This window comes from Sebastes umbrosus, chromosome 2 (genome assembly GCF_015220745.1).
Source record: "Sebastes umbrosus isolate fSebUmb1 chromosome 2, fSebUmb1.pri, whole genome shotgun sequence".
NCBI lineage: Eukaryota > Metazoa > Chordata > Actinopteri > Perciformes > Sebastidae > Sebastes > Sebastes umbrosus.
Genome location: NC_051270.1, coordinates 1736864 through 1757473, shown reverse-complemented (window position 1 = coordinate 1757473; position 20610 = coordinate 1736864). Strand labels below are relative to the sequence as shown.

Here is a 20610-nt window from a genome sequence, read left to right as displayed (position 1 = left end):
TTCTAAAAAAAAGATCTAAAAAAATGTCCGAAAGAAAGATCTGAAAAATGTCCGAAAAAAAGATCACACAGGTTATACCACCTAAAGATCAAACACATCTTGTAAGGTGGTGGTGATTAAACCCATCTGTACACAACTATCTGTGCTGATGGCTTTTTTACAGGGTTTCTACAGGGCAAATATAGCATTCAAACTAGGACAAAAATCATAATAAGACCAGGGCCATCTCAGGGATTTAGCATTTTACATTCTTCAATTGCACATAAATCACATATGGTGAATTTTAAGGCTAATTCTGCAATTTTGCAGTTTGGAAACCAAATAAAATTACAAAAGTATGTGATTTAGTATTTTTCAACCAGAAATCTGTCCTGGCATTGTGGAGAGGGCTTTAAAACTACATTTAAATCATTATGTAAGGATATATAATTTACAGAAAACATAATTTAATTATTAATATAATATAATATAATATCATATAATATAATATGATATAATATTATATTATAAAGAAAAAAATAAGAAGAAATACTAATATACAGATGTTTTTGGTGGCAACTCAAAAATGTGTTAGGGTGGTTGGGGTTATTGGACTCATGAGCTCATTGCTACGACCCTGCATAACACCACATAAGTTCCGTAGTAGTTGAGGTGTATTGTGTGTTTGTGTCAGTGTGATTCAGTCATCAAAAATAGATTCCAAAAAGATTCACTACAATAAACTATAAACACACACTGTGTACTCAACACCTCCCCATTTTCAGTATGTTGGTTTCTCTCTCTCATTATTTGCATCCAGTTTAAAGGCTTTTAATTTAAAAGATATGACTCTATCTTATCGTAAAAGATAAGGAAAATGTGTTTTTGTGATTTATTTTGAACAATTCGTTCAATAACCAGCAACATTTAAGTCTTAAAAATTGATTTAATTGAAGTTCATGATCCACAGAGAGTACAACACTTTATTTTCCATCACTCTTATTTCTTAATTTTACAAACTTGTTGACAATAAACCATCTCCTCTCTGCAGTTAGTTTGAGTAGCCTACAAAACCTGAGCTACGTCAAAAACCACACAAGGCCAGTTTGTTAAAAAATAATTAAATATTAATAATAATAGTAATATACCAAGCTTGAATTAATTCTTCCAGAGCTGTGACAGGTACCGGCTGATTTGACTCTATAGTGACAACCTGGAAAAAAAGTGTTTATTCAAAACAGAACAGCAGGACAGTTAAATCAACAAAATGCTCTCGACAGGATAAAGTTTTACAGCTTTGAAGTCACTCTCAGATTCATGTGTGTGTGTGTGTGTGTGTGCCCTCAGTTGCGTCCACGCATTAGGAACATGAGGAAGACTGCACTGAGGAGGATGCAGAGCGTGCACACACAGGGAACCACGATCTCTGTCACCATCTCCATGTGGCCTATCAGCGGATCTGAAACACATTACATGGAAATGTAAGTAAATTTGATTAAACACATTCATTTTGGAATATGCAACATGCACCAAACTGAAATTACAAAAGTCTTAAAAGCTAGAACTCAACACAGGGACCCGGTTTAACCCTTCGGCCTCGAGATCAGGACCCACCCCGAGGCCGTTTATTTTCATGTTCCTTTATTTAACTAGGTAGGCTCATTAAGACTGACAATATCCAGTTAGGATGCAATGATGGAGTAAAGGCGTCAGTTGATGTTGAGCTTCAGTGGTGCAAACTACCAAACAAATTAAAGTTGCACAAACCAGTTGAAACACAGTCAGCCTCCTGTTTTGCGTCAGTTGCCCAGTTAGTACATCAGCCTTGCTAACTCCAAAACAAGCCAGTTTTGAGTTTGTTGTTTGGCAAAAACTTCTTATTGCTTTCAGCCACATCTCATGGTCTTGTCATGTTGTCATGGTTAGTTGTTATCAGTACTCTTTGCAATATATTGATGATATTCAACACAGATCACATGACAACAACTAAACCATCTCCATGAGAACTGAGCAGACTCCATCTGCTGAGGAAGGTCATGAGATGTGCCCGAAAGCTTCAGAAAAACAAGTAAGTGGGACTTTTTTTGTCAAACTCATATTTCCAAGTTCAAGAATTGTTAATGGACCTTAATGATAAAGCTGTTAGTTCAACGTATCCTCATACAACGGTTCGTATAATATCTAACGAAAACGTGATTCCTCCTTTTTCGTTGGTTTTCCTACAAATGTCCAGCAACACGTGTCAATTTCCACTTGTTACATGCATACAGTCTTTTCAAAATAAACTTCTGTCTTCACAGGAAACAACTTCCTTAGGTTTAGGCAACAAAACTACTTAGTTAGGTTTAGGAAAAGATCATGTTTTGGCTTAAAATAACAGCGGAAGTGGCGTTACTTAAGTACGTAACTTTCGTGACAAATAAATCAATGTTGACTTTCGGTTTCACATGGGACACAAACGCTGGTGTCCTGGGTAAAAGTCTGATATTTTATGACTCACACATCCACCTGATTTCCTCCCTATGCGGCGTTTGCCGCTATTTAATTTCCTGGTTTACGATTACATGAATTACACATGAATTGTGAAATTACAGTGCATTCATTTTCCTAGGTATAGCTACGAACAGTGTATGAGAACAGCCCGATTAATTATAATTCATAAACCATTTGAAATATATTTTAGAGATTGGCATTTTAGTGTTGCAGTTTAGCTAATCATTTTGTGTTTTGATGGAAAATCTTAATCTGAAGAGTAACTACAGCTGTCGGTGAAATGTAGTGGAGTAAAACACAGAGTATTTGCCTCTGAAATGAAGCAGAGTAGAAGTATAAAGTAGGATTGCATAAAGAAATGATCTCACTCAGAAACAACTGTTGTACCTAAACTTCATCATGCACTGGCCAAGCCTTTTGCATTCCTGCATGTTCCTGATTTCCCTGCAGGGACTGTCTTCTAGCTGGAGGGGCGAAACAAAGAAAAACCCTGTTAGATAGCGGAATAACAAGCTGGAGACAGAATTTTCCTTTGTTTGGCCCCACCTAGCTTCATCACAGCCTACACGTTATAATGCTTTATAGTACTAACCTGCAGCCAGGAGCTGGTTACTGGAGGAGCAGGTCTCTACGGCTTTCCTCTTCCAACTCTCCACCTGTAAACATCAGACTCAGTTAAACAACATGTTCTGCTCCAGAGGGAACATTTAGAGTGTAGTTAAGAGTTTACCTCTCTCTGATTGGGGAAGCCATTGGAGCTGATGATGCGTTTATAGAACTGGACAGAGGCCTTCGGGTAGCGTGGTTTATTTTTGTTCCTGAAGTCGACGTAGTAGAGTCCGAACCTCTCGGAGTATCCTTCATCCCACTCAAAGTTGTCCAGGAGAGACCAGGCGGTGTAACCCTTCACATTCACCCCGTCCTTCATCGCTGGGAAACAAACAAATAATACATTTAGTTTTATCTCAGGGACACTTTGTTACTCGTATAAATATGAACCAGACAGTAAAGTGTAAGAGTCAGAGTTGTTGTTTCACCTTTGAGCATTTCATTGATGTAATCTTTGAAGTACTGCATCCTCCAGTCGTCACAGAGGTCGGTGCAGATCATTTTCTCTGACACGCCGTTTTCTGTCACGTAGATCATCGGGTTTCCATACTGAGTCTGATGGAGAGACAGCGTATCACATTCAGGATGGAATACATACTGATATATCATATCATTATGTACTTGTATTTACTTCAATTTCATGTTTCGTAACCCTTATTTCTGTAATGGCGTGACACAAGCTATCACTTGTATTTGTGTGGCTTTTCTTCAATAGGTTTCTTTTTACTTTTTAAACTTAATTTCTTGCCTAGAGTTAGATGAGAAGATGGATACTGTACTCTCGTGTCTGTGCATTAATTAACTACAGAGCTAGTGGGCAATTAGCTTAGCTTAGCATAAAGACTGGAAGCAGAGGGAAACAGCTAGCCTCGCTCTCTTCAACGTTTAATCATACGCATGCACAGAAGTGCTGGGCGGATGGATAAATGTTGTTGGTCAATAAATAATTACAAAAACTCAATGTAAAACCACAAATTGTCATTTTTACATTTGTTGGTGATTTAAAAAAAAGAATATAACTTAATTATTGAGCTTTAGAGGTGTTGTCAGTAGGGCTGTCCTTGACCATAGAAATTCTTAGTGGACCATCACTCACAACGTTTTGTTGATTAATCGATTAGTTGATTTAATCGACAGATCCACTTTAAATCTTGTGTTTACCAGAGATGTGCTCATAAGTTTCTTAAGAATAAGTCATGAAAAAGCATAAAAAATGACTAATCAACTAAAGAAATCTTATTCAACTCAGACCAAAACGGCCGATTAGTTGATTAATCGACTAAGATGGGGCAGCTCTAAATGTTTAGTGGTGTATTTTTTAACTTTCGACAGAGCCACGCTAGCTGTTTCCCCCTGCTTCCAGTCTTTATGCTAAGCTAAGCTAATCACCTCCTGACTCTGGCCCCATACTTAACGTACAGACTTGAGAGTGGTATCGATCTTCTCATCTAACTTTTAAGCTATTAAGTTTGTTTTGTTTCCTTAAGGTAAACTTCCAGTACTTTCAAAGCCATCCATTGATTTTTTTTTTAAAAAGTCTTTAAGCCCTTGTTTTATTTGGCTCTAAGCTATTTATATCAGTTGTCTTTAGATGGCTGTGAGAGGCCAGCTTGCATCACTTATATGCCATTATTATTGTAATTTGAGCATGTTGTATTTAATAGATCTTACACAGCTGGATATCTGGATGTTATTCAGATTCGTGTTGCGTACCTTGACAAAGTTCAACAAGCGTCGGAAGCCCCAGGGAACAGAGTAGAGCCATTCAGAGCCCGGGTCAGGCCATCGTGGGTCAACCAGCTCAGCGAGGTCACGATCCGCGAAGAAGCTATCTCCGAGGCCCGATGGGTAATTCTTCAGGGTGATGTAGCGGGTGGTGAAATGTCCGAGGCCCAGGAAGTCACAGGTTCCTTTGATGTAACTCTTCTCCTGAGGCGAGAAGACGGGCAGCCGTGAAGCTCCCAGGCCCTGCTGGCCGCTCTTCCTGCCTAAAGGTCAAAGTTCAATAATGATAACTAACACATCAGCAGTCATATAATGCCAAATGACAGTCTTACATTTTTAAAGTATCATATAAAAAGTTGCGTTTGACGGGGACGTACCGATGTAATCTTTCATAACCTGGGGGTAGTCTCCATTGAAGATGGGGGTAGCGAACCATCCCATGTAGAACTGGATGTACCTCTCTGCTGCTTCGATGTCCCTCTGGTTGGTGATGTCCACTGGTTCCCCCCAGTCAGCCGTCAGCGAGATCCCAACCAGGCCTGGACACACACACACACACACACACACACACACACACACACACAGCAACTTTATTATCCAGCATGGCGGAAAATGTATTATCTTTGACTTTATTCACAAAAAAAATACCGAAATAAAAAGTTTTCCTTTTTACCTTTTTGTCTGCTTCGCCACTGCATGTCATACGTGTGCCAAACTTTAGCATGTGCCTGTTTCAAAGACAGAAAGGCATGTGTCACTTTGATGTCTGTTGAACTCTGAAAGTCTTTAATAAAATCTCAAGGAGTACTAACTAGTTTAAAACTACAGATTTACTAAATCAGGTTCCACCATAGCTTTGTCAGTTTGCATCTTAGGCGTTATGTGCATCATGTATGAACCCCGTCAGGCTCATTCACTGTTCGTACTTATACCTACAAAAATAAATGCACCGTAATTTTCATGTTACCCAGGTTATCATGTGACAGGACGTGTAGGGCTGCAGGAAGTCAGGTGACGTTGTATAAAGAGTGGCAAAGTCCTCGTAGGGAGGAGGTCGGAGTGTTTGGGTGGGTCAAACAAACACAGGACTTTCACTCAGGAGACCGCTGTTTGTGTCCCGTGTGAAACTGAGTCAACGTTGACTTATTTTACCTTAGGCTACTTTTGTTACGTAACTTGCGTACTTAACTAACGCCACCCACGAAGTTACGTTACAAACATACTTATTTTACATAACTGATTGCTTGTGTTGCTGGACAAAGCCATGGTGAAAGGCCACTCTACTAATCATATCATCATATTACCAACACCAATGGACATGCTGGGTTTGTAATCCAGCCTCGGCACAAACAGAACCACACCGAACTGGACAGAAACCATCACCTCCTGAGTCTGACCTTGATGATGTGGTGGGCGGCTTTGTAAGCTCCGGTTCCCTTCAGCTTCAGTCCGGGAGCATGTTCCCCTGTTTCATATCCCTCCACAGCGATGGACTGAAAAACACAAGACGACACTCTCTGAGTTAAACACATCACATCGGTTCAAAAGACAGTGAACGCACCGTTTCCCTTCACCCTGACGTACCCACGGGTTGTTGAAAGTGATCCAGTACTTCACTTTGTTTCCAAATCTTTCAAAGCACAAGTTGGCAAAGTCGTTGAAGTAGTTGACCATGGTGACGTTCTGCCAGCCGCCATACTTCTCCTGTAACATCTGGGGAGTCAAATCATCATTAGTATCCATGCTGCAGCTCCTAATCTGTAAATACTTAAGGTTTATTGAGTTCAGAGCTCACCTGCGGTAAATCCCAGTGGTACAGAGTAACAATGGGTGTGATCTTATTGTCCAGCAGCATGTTGATCAGGTCATCGTAATACTTGATTCCTTTCTCGTTGATGTGTTCACCTGAAAGAGTTGCTAGTAAATTAATATCAATATTCACCATCATGACATCATTATAATTAGGGTTGCGTCTAATGAGCCCAAGGTGACCCACCAACAGTCCAAAATATAATATATATAATAGGTGAGGCATGTGGTTACTTTTCAGTCCGCTTGGTAAAATCCTCGGCCAGGAGATGGAGAAACGATAATGATTCAGCTTCATGTCCTTCATCAAGGTCACGTCGTCCTTAAAAACAAACAGCCGGAGACATTTTAAGGAATTCATTTCATTAATTAATTAATTTTAAGAAGTAGTTCAACATTTTGAGAAATATTTTTATTTGCTTTCTTGCAAAGAGTCAGATGAGAAGTTTGATACCACTCTGGAGGCAGAGAGTGGTATCAGTCTTCTCATCTAATCCTCAGTGAGAAAGAGACCAAGTGTATTTCCCAAAATGTCGTACCTTTTAAACTCTAGTGGAGACCCCAAAGTTTGCAAATATGGATAAAAGTATCTAAAATGATGCACAAGACATGTACAATATTTCCATTTGATTGAACAGTGCAGCCATAAAAAACATGGGTCTTGGATTTGAATGTTTCACTCTGTAACCATCCAACTCAGTCTCACGGCAGTTTGTGAAATAGTCAGGAAATGTAATCTATTTGATTCGTGTACTTAGACACAAATTTCTCTTTTTTTATCGTGACGCTCAGCACGACTTTCAACAACGTATTTTCACACGTGTCAATTTCCACTCCAGTCTTTTCAAAATAAAACAACTTAGTTAGTTTTGGGAAAAGATTGACTTGGTTAGGTTTAGGCAACAAACTACTAAGTAAGGTTTAGAAAAAGATAGACTTGGTTAAGTTTAGGCAACAAACTACCTAGTTAGGTTTAGGAAAAGATTGACTTGGTTAGGGTTAGGCAACAAAACTACCTAGTTAGGTTTAGGAAAAGATTGTGGTTTGGGTTAAAATAACTCCTGAAGTGCTGTAAGTATGGAATAATGGAAGTTAAATGACAAAAATTACTTAGTTAGGTTTAGGAAAAGATTGACTTGGTTAGGTTTAGGCAACAAAACTACTTAGTTAGGTTTAGGAAAAGATTGACTTGGTTAGGGTTAGGCAACAAAGCTACTTAGTTAGGTTTAGGAAAAGATTGACTTGGTTAGGGTTAGGCAACAAAACTACTTAGTTAGGTTTAGGAAAAGATAGCGATTTGGGTTAAAATAACTCCTGAAGTACCGTAACTTAAGTACGGAAGTTACGTGACAAATAAATCAACTTTGACTTGCAATTACGTGGATAACATACGAATGATTTCGTGCTGACCATCACGAAATTTTTTTTAAATTTGTGTCTATGTGCACGAATCAATACGTTTTATTTTTCTTGACAATTTCACTGACTGCTCTGCAACTGGACTGAAACATCATGAAGCTTCAATGAAGCACTGAAACAAGATAATACAGAATATACTGTGTGACACAAAAGTTACTTTTTGGAATAAATAAATGTTTAGGAGTCCAATAAACACTTAAAACTTAATTTGACTTAGTCAACTTAATGTACAATATCTTGGTGCATAACATACATTTCTTTATCAGCAATTATCTGCTATTAGAGGTACTACATTTTCTTCTGTATCACACCTTGAATTTGTAGTAGCCCTCACACGACGTGTCTCCTGTGTCATTTGAGAATATTTTCCCCTGTTTGTGGGCGAATGCGTCCCAGATGCTCACTCCTTTTCCATCTATGTTCCAAGCTCCTTCAGTCTGATAGGCAGAGCTGCCGGCTCCCCACGAGAAACCTGCACAGGAGATGTCCATGCTTTGCAGATTATTGCCATGTTTGACTTTGTGTACATGACTATTATTTGATGTTCAATCGTACCAGTTGGGAAGGTGCCGTAGTAGAAGGACGTCCTCTCGTTCTTCGTCCAGTCAAAGTCCTCCCTGGCTGACACACACAGCACCAGGGCGAGGACATGGTACGACCTCAGGATGCACCGCTGCAGCATCATGGTCTTTGGCAAAGAGATCACTGTCGTCAGTTACACCTGCAGGACAATAATCACACTGATTTCACACATCATGGCTTATATGTAGGCATCCAAACAGCTACATCTCCTGTTAGTCTACCCTGAGCAAGATACGTTGAGGACAGAGTAAGTAAAACTCACACAAAGGCGTCAGGTGTCCGCAGGTTAAAAGCATCCTACCTCAAACCCCCAAAACCTCAGCATCATTTGTTAAATATCTACTGAAAAAACACCCAGTCATTATCAGAGCTCGTGGATTTAAAGGAAGAATCTAGTCTCATTTCAGCCAGCTATAAGACACACTGACACAAAACGCTATCAGAGACAGAAAGTACGCCAGCTTGTCCAGCACAGTCAGGATGAGAGACATGTCAAGCTGTTGTAAATCTCCAGCGGCGCGAAAAGATGACCAAAGATTAGAAGATAAAAGTGGGTGAAAAGTTGCCTGAGAGTCGTCCTGCCAAAGCCTGTCTACATCCGTCCCTTTGCCTGCAGCCTCTCTGTCTCAGCCCCCAGAACCACATATAGATGTCTGACCTGCTGCATTTGTCTCCGCTGGAAACTGCTCCAAAATGCAAGAAACGTCCCCAAGCTTCTGGACCTAGTTAGAGCTCCCCCAGTGTCCCCGTCAGGTTCAGAGCCAATGTTACAAAAACAAAACAGAGTGAAGCATCCAGTGACATTTTCTGCTATTCATCAGCACACATACAACGACCCCCCCCCACCTCCACACACACGCACACACACACACTCTGAATACCACTCCATTTGGAGTCAGTGAAGTGTGACAGTAAATCTGCTGGGGCAAACAGATCTTTTAGAAAAAGACACTGTAAGCAAAGTTAATGTCAGTGAGCCTGATCCATGTGTAGCTTGATCTATGAGCGTTATACTGTGTTGTAGCTGTAAAACAGAACAGATATATACTGTATATATATCACCACTGAAGATGCACTGACAGTATGTGTAATGCAAACAGTAAAAGTCAAATCAAAATGACAAACCACTCTGGAAACGAGTGCATCAGTCAGAGTGTATATATGAAACTGTCCACTACCTGATACAACAGATACACCATAAATAGAGCTTTTTAACAGAAGACATTTTGGTATGTCATGCACAGAAAACACAGGTGTAATTGATGACATTCAAAACAACTTAGATGAGCTACTTCCAGGGTCCTGGCCTTTTGTCACAGCAGATATTTTGACTTGTCATAGTAGGAAAAGGCTCTGTTCTATTCAAGTGTTCCAGTGAAAGTGACCGTGAGCGAAGCATGAAACGATATCAGGACCCTGAAATCAAAGCAGCTAAATGGATTTCAGCGGATCCTTAATTTCATTATTTACACTTGTGACAACTTTGTTAAAATGGCTTCTGTGAAAAAGGCTTATTGTGGCTCACTGCGATGGAACTGAGCCCTCATTAACCAAATTAATTTCACTTCCTTTTCCTGCTGTCATCAGTCAAACTGCCTGCTGTGGAAAAGGTCTGTGGTGACTGAAGTGTATAGTGGTCCTATTTCTTCATTTGTATTTATTTTATGAGCTGGAGTAAAAGTTATATGCTTCCATCACCACAACTGGATCACAACAAAAACAAATCTGTTTCAGCAAATCAAAAGAAATGCTTTGATTCCTGTTAGTCCATGAGCCACACCCCCACAATGTGTCCGTCATGCCACTTTGGAGGGACCATGTCTCATAGTCATTTTTTTAAAGGTCTATATCCCTAGTGTTGGAAAACGCATGATAGCATTGCAGTAATGGTAGCTTTCTATGTGCTATCACTCCTTTTTTCATCCCTCCATCATTAAAACCTTTCCATCTTTTTACGCCATTTTTCACATAGATCCAGTATAAAAGAGGGAAACCAACACACAATATCATGAAGTCATATATCGTTGTAAAGCTTAGACTATAATCTATCCTTCAGTCACATTGTCATGACACTGAGGTCAAGAGAATTTGACCTTTGACCTCTAATGCTGCAATGGGGCAAATTCTGAATGCAACTCCAAATGCCCTTATAACTAACTCCATATTGATCGATTGTGCCCATGGATAGTTCCAGCATAAAGAGCACAAAAAGAGCTTTAAATTGATATATTATATGACTAACAACATTTCTTATCAGAATAAACGTAACTTTGTGCAGTTTGTATCTGATAGAATGTTCAGAACCTTGCATTGGATTCTGTTATTGGGGTTTGTAAATGGCTTTCTTAGCAGCAGAAACACAAAATAATACAAAAACTCAAAAAACTGTACTAAGAAATTAATTCTCTATCCATTATTTTATGTTTTCTCACTCTTACCTCATCGTCAATATAAACATGTTCCAACTGATGAGGCCCTGACTCAGTGGCAGTGGGTTATATTCCAGGTGATATGTGAAAATGAAGTTCACTTTTTTATAAAGGCATGAAACTTGGTACACTTGAACAGTTTGGAGCCCTAAACATTTTGAGACATGGAGCCATTGCAACCAAAATGACCGTAACCAAATTATGTATTCTGCATCATATCTCCTGTGCTAAACATGATAACACAGAAAAGGTGATGTCTATCCCTATGTTTGGATGGCCAATGTTTACAATGATACCATTCACAATATCATAAACTGTTCAGGTGAATTCAGTGATGTTGTATGAAGCAAATCACACTATCATGTCATGACATGGTCCCTCCAAAGTGGCACGACCAACCCCCTGGCTCATGGACTATTGAGAGAGCTCGTTGCTTTTACCCATCATGAGATGTTTCTTGTGTGACACCTTGGTAATGAGACACCTTTTTACAGGCCATCAGTTGGGCCTGAACCAGCTGATATTAGCACTGACAAGGGGCCGGATTGCTTTTTAATTACTGATAGATTTCAGCTGTTGTCTTGGCTTGCCATGCCTTTTTGCACCTCCCTTTCTTCATGTGTTCAATACTTTTTCCCTGCGTCATTTCACATTATGACACATAACTTAATTTCTGAACTTATTTGTTTTGGTTTCTTTGTATGTATAGATTACTTGGGTTGTTACCAACATCTGGTGAAAATGTCATGTCAATAGCACCTTTGGAAATATATTGTCCTGAGAAAAATGGTGACGTGTTCAATACTTACTTTACTCCACGTGTTCAATACTTATTTTACCCGCTGTATATACTGTATACTTATAATAACATTCAAATTCAAAATTAATCCTACTAAGGAGCAATTAGTCAAGAGCAGAAGTACACAGAGAAACACAGGCCAACAAACACACCAAGAGCTAAAATGTGGAATAAAATCTATAAATAAATATGTATATATAATGCTAAAAAAGAAACCTATGGAGCTCATTTTGAATGACAACTACAACCAGGTAAAAACATAACGACGCTCTGATGGCAACAGAGATAATTCACTTCCACATAGAGCTCTCTGAAAGGGGATCATTCTGCACAAAAACTACTGTTAATTTAATACTTTAAGTACATTTTGCTGATAATACTCTTTTTACTTTTACATGAGTGAAATCTTGAGACCATGCACCACTGCTTCCTGACTGATTTAGAGAAACTGAACTAGATGGACTAAAATAACTTCACTTGTGTTTTATAGTTTGTTCACAGGCTGCAAAATAAATGTGAAATGTCAGTTGTGTCGCTGCATCAATCAGTGGAATACTTTGAAGTGAACTATACTGCAATATTTACCTGATTTGTTTCAGCCAAAAGAGATTTGATCTGCTACTAAAGGGGATTTTATATCACTTTCGTCTATCTACTTGTAAAGCTTTTTCTCTGTGATAAGGTGCTCACTTCCTGATGAAACTGCCACAAGAGACTGAGGGGTTGGACCAGACTATAAAAGAAAGTTTTGATCAGAGTCAACATCTTCTCTCTCAAGTTCTCCTCTCACACAGGTGTCATTTTCCATCCGTTCACGATGCAGTTTTATGGAGCTCTGATCCTGCTTATGACTCTGTCTGCAGGTAAGAACAGCTTATCATGAGCTATTCATGTGACTTGGCTTATAATATAATAATGAAAATGATGGAACTATTTTTATTCACAGATCAGTTCAGATCTTTCAAACAGAAAGGATTACACAACACCTGGATGTGTTGCGTAATCCTTTCTGTTTTTTGTTTTTTTTTGAGGAAATTCATATTTCGCAGTTTATTTGAACGTTTTTTGGGGGGTAAAAATATGTGTAAAACAATGAGCATTGAAATATTCATGTGTGACACCATGCTGTCTTTCTCTACAGCATGTGCATTGAGATGCTACCAATGTACAGGGGCAACCTGCACAGACAAGGTAACTTGTCCGAACATACCCCTTGCACCCATTGACCGTTGTGCCACCGCTGATCTGAACGGTGAGTTGTTCTTCCACGTCTCATATAAACATTTCAAATCTGTCAATCTGAGTTGAGATATCGCTGTACTAAACGCCTGGTGGCTTTTATTGTAGTTGAGACTGAGGTTTTTTTTCTTCATGTCTTGCAGGTGTCATCACCAAGACCTGCATGAACAGTAATTTGTGTCGTGACACCATAAAGTGCTGTAGCACAGACTTGTGCAACAGCGCCGTACCCACTGGTTCCAGTGTCCTCCTCCTGCTGGTGTCCTCAGCCATCATCACAATCTTCCTCTGAGGCTCTGCAGCAGCTACAGCTTCACTATATCGGTCTCCTTTAATTACCCAATTTGTAACTCTGGGAGAATAAACAAAATGTTGATGTGTAAAATCTGTGAATGACTGCAGGTCAATATTTGTAATAAAAAAACACAATTTGATCGATCACTGAATTGTTGACTTCTTTAAGTTCTGCATTTCACATGACTGTTTACAGCAAAACAATAGCTTTGTTATGAAGCTTTAATTAGTGACAAAACAGGACATAAAATATGATGAGCAAATCAATAAATGACATGGTTAGTTGTTGATCCTGAGGATTAATGAAGGAGATCAGCAGACCTTAAGATTTCCTGCTTTGATGCAAGTTGTGAAACATTCAAAGGTCAACAAACGTTCTCCCTTCAGACACAAATAAAATGTAGAAAATGAAAACCATTTACAAACAGCCCCAATAACAGAATCCAATGCAAGGTTCTGAACATCATATCAGATACAAACTGCACAAAGTTACGTTTATTCTGATAAGAAATGTTGTTAGTCATATAATATATCAATTTAAAGCTCTTTTTGTGCTCTTTATGCTGGAACTATCCATGGGCACAATCGATCAATATGGAGTTAGTTATAAGGGCATTTGGAGTTGCATTCAGAATTTGCCCCATTGCAGCATTAGAGGTCAAAGGTCAAATTCTCTTGACCTCAGTGTCATGACAATGTGACTGAAGGATAGATTATAGTCTAAGCTTTACAACGATATATGACTTCATGATATTGTGTGTTGGTTTCCCTCTTTTATACTGGATCTATGTGAAAAATGGCGTAAAAAGATGGACAACTTTTAATGATGGAGGGATGAAAAAAGGAGTGATAGCACATAGAAAGCTACCATTACTGCAATGCTATCATGCGTTTTCCAACACTAGGGATATAGACCTTTAAAAAAATGACTATGAGACATGGTCCCTCCAAAGTGGCATGACGGACACATTGTGGGGGTGTGGCTCATGGACTAACAGGAATCAAAGCATTTCTTTTGATTTGCTGAAACAGATTTGTTTTTGTTGTGATCCAGTTGTGGTGATGGAAGCATATAACTTTTACTCCAGCTCATAAAATAAATACAAATGAAGAAATAGGACCACTATACACTTCAGTCACCACAGACCTTTTTCACAGCAGGCAGTTTGACTGATGACAGCAGGAAAAGGAAGTGAAACTAATTTGGTTAATGAGGGCTCAGTTCCATCGCAGTGAGCCACAATAGGCCTTTTTCACAGAAGCCATTTTAACAAAGTTGTCACAAGTGTAAATAATGAAATTAAGGATCCGCTGAAATCCATTTAGCTGCTTTGATTTCAGGGTCCTGATATCGTTTCATGCTTCGCTCACGGTCACTTTCACTGGAACACTTGAATAGAACAGAGCCTTTTCCTACTATGACAAGTCAAAATATCTGCTGTGACAAAAGGCCAGGACCCTGGAAGTAGCTCATCTAATATTGCTGACTTGACTACGACTTGCCCCAAACTGCATGTGATTATCATAAAGTGGGCATGTCTGTAAAGGGGAGACTCGTGGGTACCCATAGAACCCATTTACATTCACTGATCTGGAGGTCAGAGGTCAAGAGACCCCTTTGAAAATGGACATGACAGTTTTTCTTCACTTAAATTTAGTGTTAAGTTTGGAGCGTTATTTAACCTCCTTCGCAACGAGCTAGTATGACATGGTTGGTACCGATGGATTCATTAGGTTTTGTAGTTTCATATGATGCCAGTATCTTCACTCTGGCCTTAACTTTGATAGTCCTAATGGAATTACCACCCTGGAAGAGGAATTCATCCTCTATAGCTCTCCCTTTTGCTCCCATTAAGTTGTTCCTACTTGTAAAGCCCTTAAATTGACTCTCAAAGAATATTTAATTAAACAACATGTCAGACATGTAAATAATGTCAGCAGTGGAGCCGTCAGGATGGTAAAGTCTAATCTGTACATTCAGGTTCGAAGAGGTTCTGTCAGTGCCGCCCCGCCGCCCCTCCTCTCTCAGGGTCATGACCTCAGTGTGTGGAGCCGGCTGCGCACAAAGCATGAATACAACCATTATCATACGGTGCATTGTTTACACACCATTGTTGTGTAAAACGCTGAATTGTTCAAAGCCAAAACTGTTGGCACTGCACTCTCACATTTACATGTTAGTGTGTGTGTGTGTGTGTGTGTGTGTGTGTGTGTGTGTTTGTGTGTGTGTGTGTGTGTGTATGTGTGTGTGTGTGTGTGTGAGTACAGAAACTCTCTGCTTGTTGTGTTTGTATATCTGCATGCACACATCTATTTGTGTGTGTTTGTATGTTGCAGCTGATGTGTGTGTGTGTGTGTGTGAGTGTGTGTGCTAACCTCTCTGTTTTGTGTTTAGCATATCAATGGCGTCCATGGGCCCCGGCAACTGTTGCCGAAGCCCTCTGAGCCTTCTAGTACCTGTCGGCTCACCTCACCTTGCTGTATTTAAGGGCCTTTCTTGTTGCGTCGCAGAGCTGACATGAACATCTTTACTAAGGTCTCAGGATTAGCCCAACAAACCAGGTACGTAGAGAGCGCCGTGTGAAACCCACAGAGCCAGAAACCCCCCGGTCAGAGCGGTGTCGAGGTGGCGGAGTGGGGCCCGTGGCTCCACCACACCACCTCCTGCTGGTTCTCGTGCTCTGCTCCCTGTTCGACCAAAAGTTTCCCAAAATCACCTGATTTTGTGATCATTGCAGGAGACACGCACACACATGCTGAACAGTTTAGTGACGGCATGATAATACTTCTAAGTCAATTATAATCTGTAACACTACGATGTTTCTTCACCAAAATGACACAAGTAATAACTCAGTTTCATCTCAACACACCATCATTTGCTTCTCTGTGATTGTTCCACCAGCTGTTTGAATCATGGAGTGGTGTGTTTGGGCTGTAATTATTCATTAAAAATGCTTCTATATCTACAGCAAGCTGGGGTCTGTGCTCCAACGTGCCTTCTACGGCTCCAGCGGGAGGGTGAGTCCAATCTTTATCACTTACTTTGTTAAATCAGCGTGTTGTTTTGAAACTTTACTTGTTTTGTGTCTGCTCTATGGTACTGAATCATGAGTATATATTAATGTCCTTGTTCACATGTTTGCGTTTATAATATAATACTTCTTTCCTGTGGGGACTTCTTGGTAAAAGTTACTTAATTTAAAGCTACGTAGCTTGGCATAAAGACTGGAAACAAGCCAGCCTGGCTCTGTCCAAAGTTAAAACCTACCAGCACTTCTTAAGTTCACTAATTAAGTTGTATTATCTGGGTTGTTTGATCTATTCACACAGTGTCGTTATGTGACCGTAATTATTTCTTGACGACCAGCCCGGGTTTTTCCAGGAACTCACTGCTCTCGGCTGATGTTCACAAATCAATATTTACTGCACGTAACTCCCTGTAAAATCAGGTTACTGTGAACAACATAGTTTAAGTTACATCGTTGGGAGCTGTGGCATAAGTTACTAACTTTCCAAACTGTCTTCAGGTCATTTTTGTCATTTAAAAATGACTCAAAGATGTCAGAATTATCAAATACAACAGTGTTTACTGTAGGTATTGGCATCAAAATGTTCAACAAGTGGAAGGAAAGACCCTCTGAGTGTTACTGGAGTTGTCACACAGTTTCTCTGAAAATGGCAGTTTGAACCAACCAAGTAAACGACAGAAAAATAAACAATACGTTCCCACTTAAAATCCCCCAAATTGTCAAACTAATACTAGTTTTAAAAAAATAATGTAATATTTATAAAATGCTGTGTTGATGTTTGCATCCCAGCCGACTCTGTATAGTAATATATTTTCTCCTGTGGTATATCTGTGTGTCCTCAGGTGACCCTCTTCGAGCAGAGGAACTTCGCCGGCAGGCGACTGGACCTGAGCTCCGACTGCTCCAGGATCAGTGACAAGAACTTCCCCGAAAGATGCAACTCTGTGCAGGTGGAGAGCGGAGCGTAAGTCTACACCGCCACCTGAAGCACACGACGGGTCACTGCGGCACACACTGGGGTCCACGAGAGGACAGGAGAGGAGATGTTGTTCACAGTGACCTTTGACCTTTCAGTGGACTTCAGTACAAATACTGTTTTTTCATCACACTTTTTTCAAATGTGTAAAAGTAAATATAGTAAATACACCTAAAACCCAGCGGTTCAGATAGGAGTCTATAAATATGCTCCATTATTACATCCATCAAGGAGGTTTTCTTCATCTGTCTTTGAGCAGAATTAAATCTATACTAAATTCCATCAACTTTGGTGGACAGATGATTCTAGTCTGTCCAAGAAAATGAATCCAAACCTCAGCATTTAGTTTGGTAATCTGCAGGTGAAACTGTCCAGATATCAAAGTTAAAACTGCTCTAACTCTCAAAGTTCAAGGTTGTTTCTTATCGTCTCCTGAAAGACAAAATAATGTTGGATTAAAGGAATCACTGCATAGAAAACACACGTCACAAAATTACACTTAATAAGGAAAAAATACACACTTTCACCCACTGTCATCAACTAAATATACACATTTATATTTTTACATTATATTTATTTTGACTGCACTATTTTATGCTTTAGATTATCTTTTTGCTTTTGCATTTACTTGTGTGATTTCCTCTTTTATATATAGACAGATTTTATGAGCATTGTTGAAGGAACCTGAGACTAAAGATTTTCATTACCAATGACTGCTTTGCTGGAATTGAGAAAGACAAAAAAAAAAGTCTTAAAAAGACCTAAACTGAAATAACCACACTAAATCTGAGTTTACAAGTCTTTTTAAATGTCTAGGATAAATATAACTACTGTTTCAACCCCATTTCAGTGACTTTATTTCAACTTGTAGTTAAGACCTGGTTCACACTAACATAAAGTCACTGAGCTGACACGTTTCCACTACAGCTCATGAAACCAGCTCTGGGTTTGGACTCATATTTTAGACATTTATCATTTTATAATTGAGAAAAATACAAGTTTTGAAACATAATTTAATTCTGTCCAACAAACTTAATGAAAATAAGTTTATATTTAATTCAGATCAACAAAATCTCTCTGATCAAATCAGTTCTTACTGGAAATCCTAATTGTTTTGTGTGTGTGTGCATCTCTGTTTGACTCTCTCCTCCTCCTCGGTTCTGTTAAAGATGGGTCGGTTACGAGCATGAGAACTTCCGAGGCCGTCAGTACCTGTGGGACATGTCCGACCGCGGAGAGTACAACTGCTACGACAAGTGGTGTGCTCAGGTGGACCACGTGTCCTCCGTCCGTGCTGTCAAACAGGTGAGACGTGAAGCTGAGTACATGCAATGTGTGCACACTGTAGTTCTTGTTTAACCCTCTGAGGTCACAGCTGCTGCATCACTAACAGCTATTTCTCTCATGAATTCATCAAAGCATATAAAAATACACTTTAAACCTACAAATCAGGTAGAGATAAAGGTTGAATCTGACACGTTACAGGAAAGACATTTACAGATTTTACACATAAACTTAAGGTTTTAGATTAAAACCCACAAATTACAGTGTTGTTATTTAGTACGTGTGTGGTATCAATACAATATGTGTTGGGTACCTGCAGTACATGCTAGAAAAGTGACATATAAATAAATACATTTTTAATTTCTGAATAGTTGCAAGATTAGGTTATTGTAAAAGTATGATACATTTACAAAATAAATACTAAGGGAAATGTATTCCCTGCACTTCTGAGGGGAATAATAAAATACATAGATGGAAAAAAGTCCATGTATAAGAGATGAAACTAAATGCACAATGATTTTAGACTCCAGAGGAATAATTAAAACCCAGGGTCAACTTCTCCAGAAACACAGTCACCCACCAACACACACTCACTGGTGTTTTTTTTCCTGTATATTTCCAGGACACTAATCCTGGCAAGGCTCAGCTGTTTGAGCGAGCTGGCTACTCTGGTAAGAAGATGGAGATCCAGGACGACATCCCCAACCTGATGAGCCGCTACAGCCTCAACAGAGTCGCCTCCATCCGTGTGCTCGGAGGAGCGTAAGTGCAACATCCTGCCTGGTCTCTTTCACTCTTCAATCAACTGATCCAAGGGGAAATGGCATTTTTGTTAAATGATTATTCAATAGTTAATTTTCTTTTGACCAGTTGCAGCTCTACTTAAATGTTTTGAGTCAAGTTTCTGGGACTTAAGTCCAATCTGAAGTCCTCATTTCTGGGACTTAAAGGGATAGTTTGGGTGTTTCTCAGTGTGGTTGTATGAGCTACTTGCAGTAGATGGAGTCTGGAGAAACAGACAGGAGTACCAGCACGGGAGCAAAGCAATGTACTGCTGTGGATGGATTTTAGACACCTAAAAATATCAGTTTAAGTGTACACTATACTTAGAATATTCTCACCGCTTTACTTTGCTGTCAGACAGCCCTTTCTGACGGGGAACTGAAGCCGTTATCTATGCTCTCTTCAAAGCCACCAGACTCCATTGACAAAAAAAACAGTAATTTTTCCTCGCAGAGCACAGGAGTTGTTGGTCTACATCTGCCTCGATCGGTTATTGTGTTAGTATTATTAATATTCTAAATATAGTGTACACTTAAACTGATATTTTTAGGTGTCTAAAATCCGTCCACAGCAGTTCATTACTTTGCTCCCGTGCTGGAACTCCTGTCTGTTTCTCCAAACTCCATCTACTGTAGGTAATACACCGACTATGGAGAAGTAGCTCATACAACCACACTGAGAAATATCCCAACTCTTCCTTTAAGTCTGGCTTGATTCAAAGTCTAAAGACTACACAGATCAGTCAACAAATCAAGAGCAAAGTAACCATTTTTCTATATTGCTCTGTAATTGTTATACCAAATGTTTGGGATAAAATAACTGCAGCCTTTCATACTTTACGTTTCCATGTCTTTAAAATCAATGAACAGTTTATACACTGACGTGTTGTGTGTGTGCAGGTGGGCGGTGTATCAGGAGCCGAACTACAGAGGACCTCATTACATCCTGGAGAAGAAGGATTACAACAACTTCTCTGACTGGGGCAGCCAGAACAGCACCGTCGGCTCCATGCGCAGAGTCCGCTTCACCTAAACAACACCACCACCTCTGATCTACAGAGGACTTCTCCCAACGTCAAACTCAAGAAACCAAACCTGTCAGCTTTACACATTACAAAACCTATTTTAGTAATAAACTGTTAAAAAAAAAAAAAGAAGCATA

The 20610-nt window shown here is 39.5% G+C and overlaps 3 protein-coding genes across 7 annotated transcripts; 2 read left to right on the top strand and 1 right to left on the bottom strand.

Moving 5' to 3' along the window:
• Positions 1 to 905: 905 nt before the first annotated feature.
• lctla (lactase-like a) lies at positions 906 to 12547 on the bottom strand. Of its 5 annotated transcripts, XM_037789836.1 has the most exons (15): positions 9275 to 9397; positions 8590 to 8755; positions 8346 to 8506; positions 6850 to 6937; positions 6602 to 6711; positions 6391 to 6519; positions 6204 to 6299; positions 5480 to 5534; positions 5184 to 5345; positions 4795 to 5069; positions 3510 to 3636; positions 3203 to 3402; positions 3065 to 3128; positions 2860 to 2936; positions 906 to 1438 (listed from the first exon to the last, which is right to left on the bottom strand). In XM_037789836.1, the coding sequence occupies exons 2-14, from the start codon at positions 8717 to 8719 to the stop codon at positions 2860 to 2862; spliced, it is 1674 nt and encodes a 557-aa protein (XP_037645764.1). In that variant the 5' UTR covers positions 8720 to 8755; positions 9275 to 9397; the 3' UTR covers positions 906 to 1438. The 5 variants fall into 5 exon arrangements, with proteins under 5 accessions (XP_037645764.1, XP_037645757.1, XP_037645730.1 ...); XM_037789829.1 differs by lacking the exons at positions 2860 to 2936; positions 9275 to 9397 and adding an exon at positions 12430 to 12547; XM_037789802.1 differs by lacking the exon at positions 2860 to 2936.
• Positions 12548 to 12583: 36 nt separating this feature from the next.
• On the top strand, positions 12584 to 13524 carry LOC119500219 (lymphocyte antigen 6B-like). The gene is made up of 3 exons (XM_037789848.1): positions 12584 to 12707; positions 12986 to 13096; positions 13227 to 13524. Exons 1-3 carry the CDS (start codon positions 12662 to 12664, stop codon positions 13373 to 13375), a joined length of 306 nt encoding a protein of 101 aa, XP_037645776.1. The 5' UTR covers positions 12584 to 12661; the 3' UTR covers positions 13376 to 13524.
• A 2309-nt stretch (positions 13525 to 15833) lies between these two features.
• crybgx (crystallin beta gamma X) lies at positions 15834 to 20602 on the top strand. Its single transcript, XM_037759770.1, has 6 exons — positions 15834 to 15939; positions 16347 to 16395; positions 17249 to 17370; positions 18552 to 18687; positions 19289 to 19428; positions 20349 to 20602. The coding sequence occupies exons 1-6, from the start codon at positions 15896 to 15898 to the stop codon at positions 20479 to 20481; spliced, it is 624 nt and encodes a 207-aa protein (XP_037615698.1). The 5' UTR covers positions 15834 to 15895; the 3' UTR covers positions 20482 to 20602.
• The last annotated feature ends 8 nt before the right edge of the window (positions 20603 to 20610 follow it).

Coding starts and splice junctions, on each gene's coding strand:
- LOC119500219 (XM_037789848.1), top strand. CDS start 12,662: ATGCAGTTTTATGGAGCTCTGATCCTGCTTATGACTCTGTCTGCAG. Junction 12,708..12,985: donor GCTTATGACTCTGTCTGCAG/GTAAGAACAGCT, acceptor CTTTCTCTACAG/CATGTGCATTGAGATGCTAC. Junction 13,097..13,226: donor TGCCACCGCTGATCTGAACG/GTGAGTTGTTCT, acceptor CATGTCTTGCAG/GTGTCATCACCAAGACCTGC.
- crybgx (XM_037759770.1), top strand. CDS start 15,896: ATGAACATCTTTACTAAGGTCTCAGGATTAGCCCAACAAACCAG. Junction 17,371..18,551: donor GTGCAGGTGGAGAGCGGAGC/GTAAGTCTACAC, acceptor GTTCTGTTAAAG/ATGGGTCGGTTACGAGCATG. Junction 19,429..20,348: donor ATCCGTGTGCTCGGAGGAGC/GTAAGTGCAACA, acceptor GTGTGTGTGCAG/GTGGGCGGTGTATCAGGAGC.
- lctla (XM_037789829.1), bottom strand. CDS start 8,719: ATGATGCTGCAGCGGTGCATCCTGAGGTCGTACCATGTCCTCGCCCTG. Junction 8,507..8,589: donor CTACGGCACCTTCCCAACTG/GTACGATTGAAC, acceptor TCTCCTGTGCAG/GTTTCTCGTGGGGAGCCGGC. Junction 1,439..3,064: donor TAACCAGCTCCTGGCTGCAG/GTTAGTACTATA, acceptor AATGTGTTTCAG/ATCCGCTGATAGGCCACATG.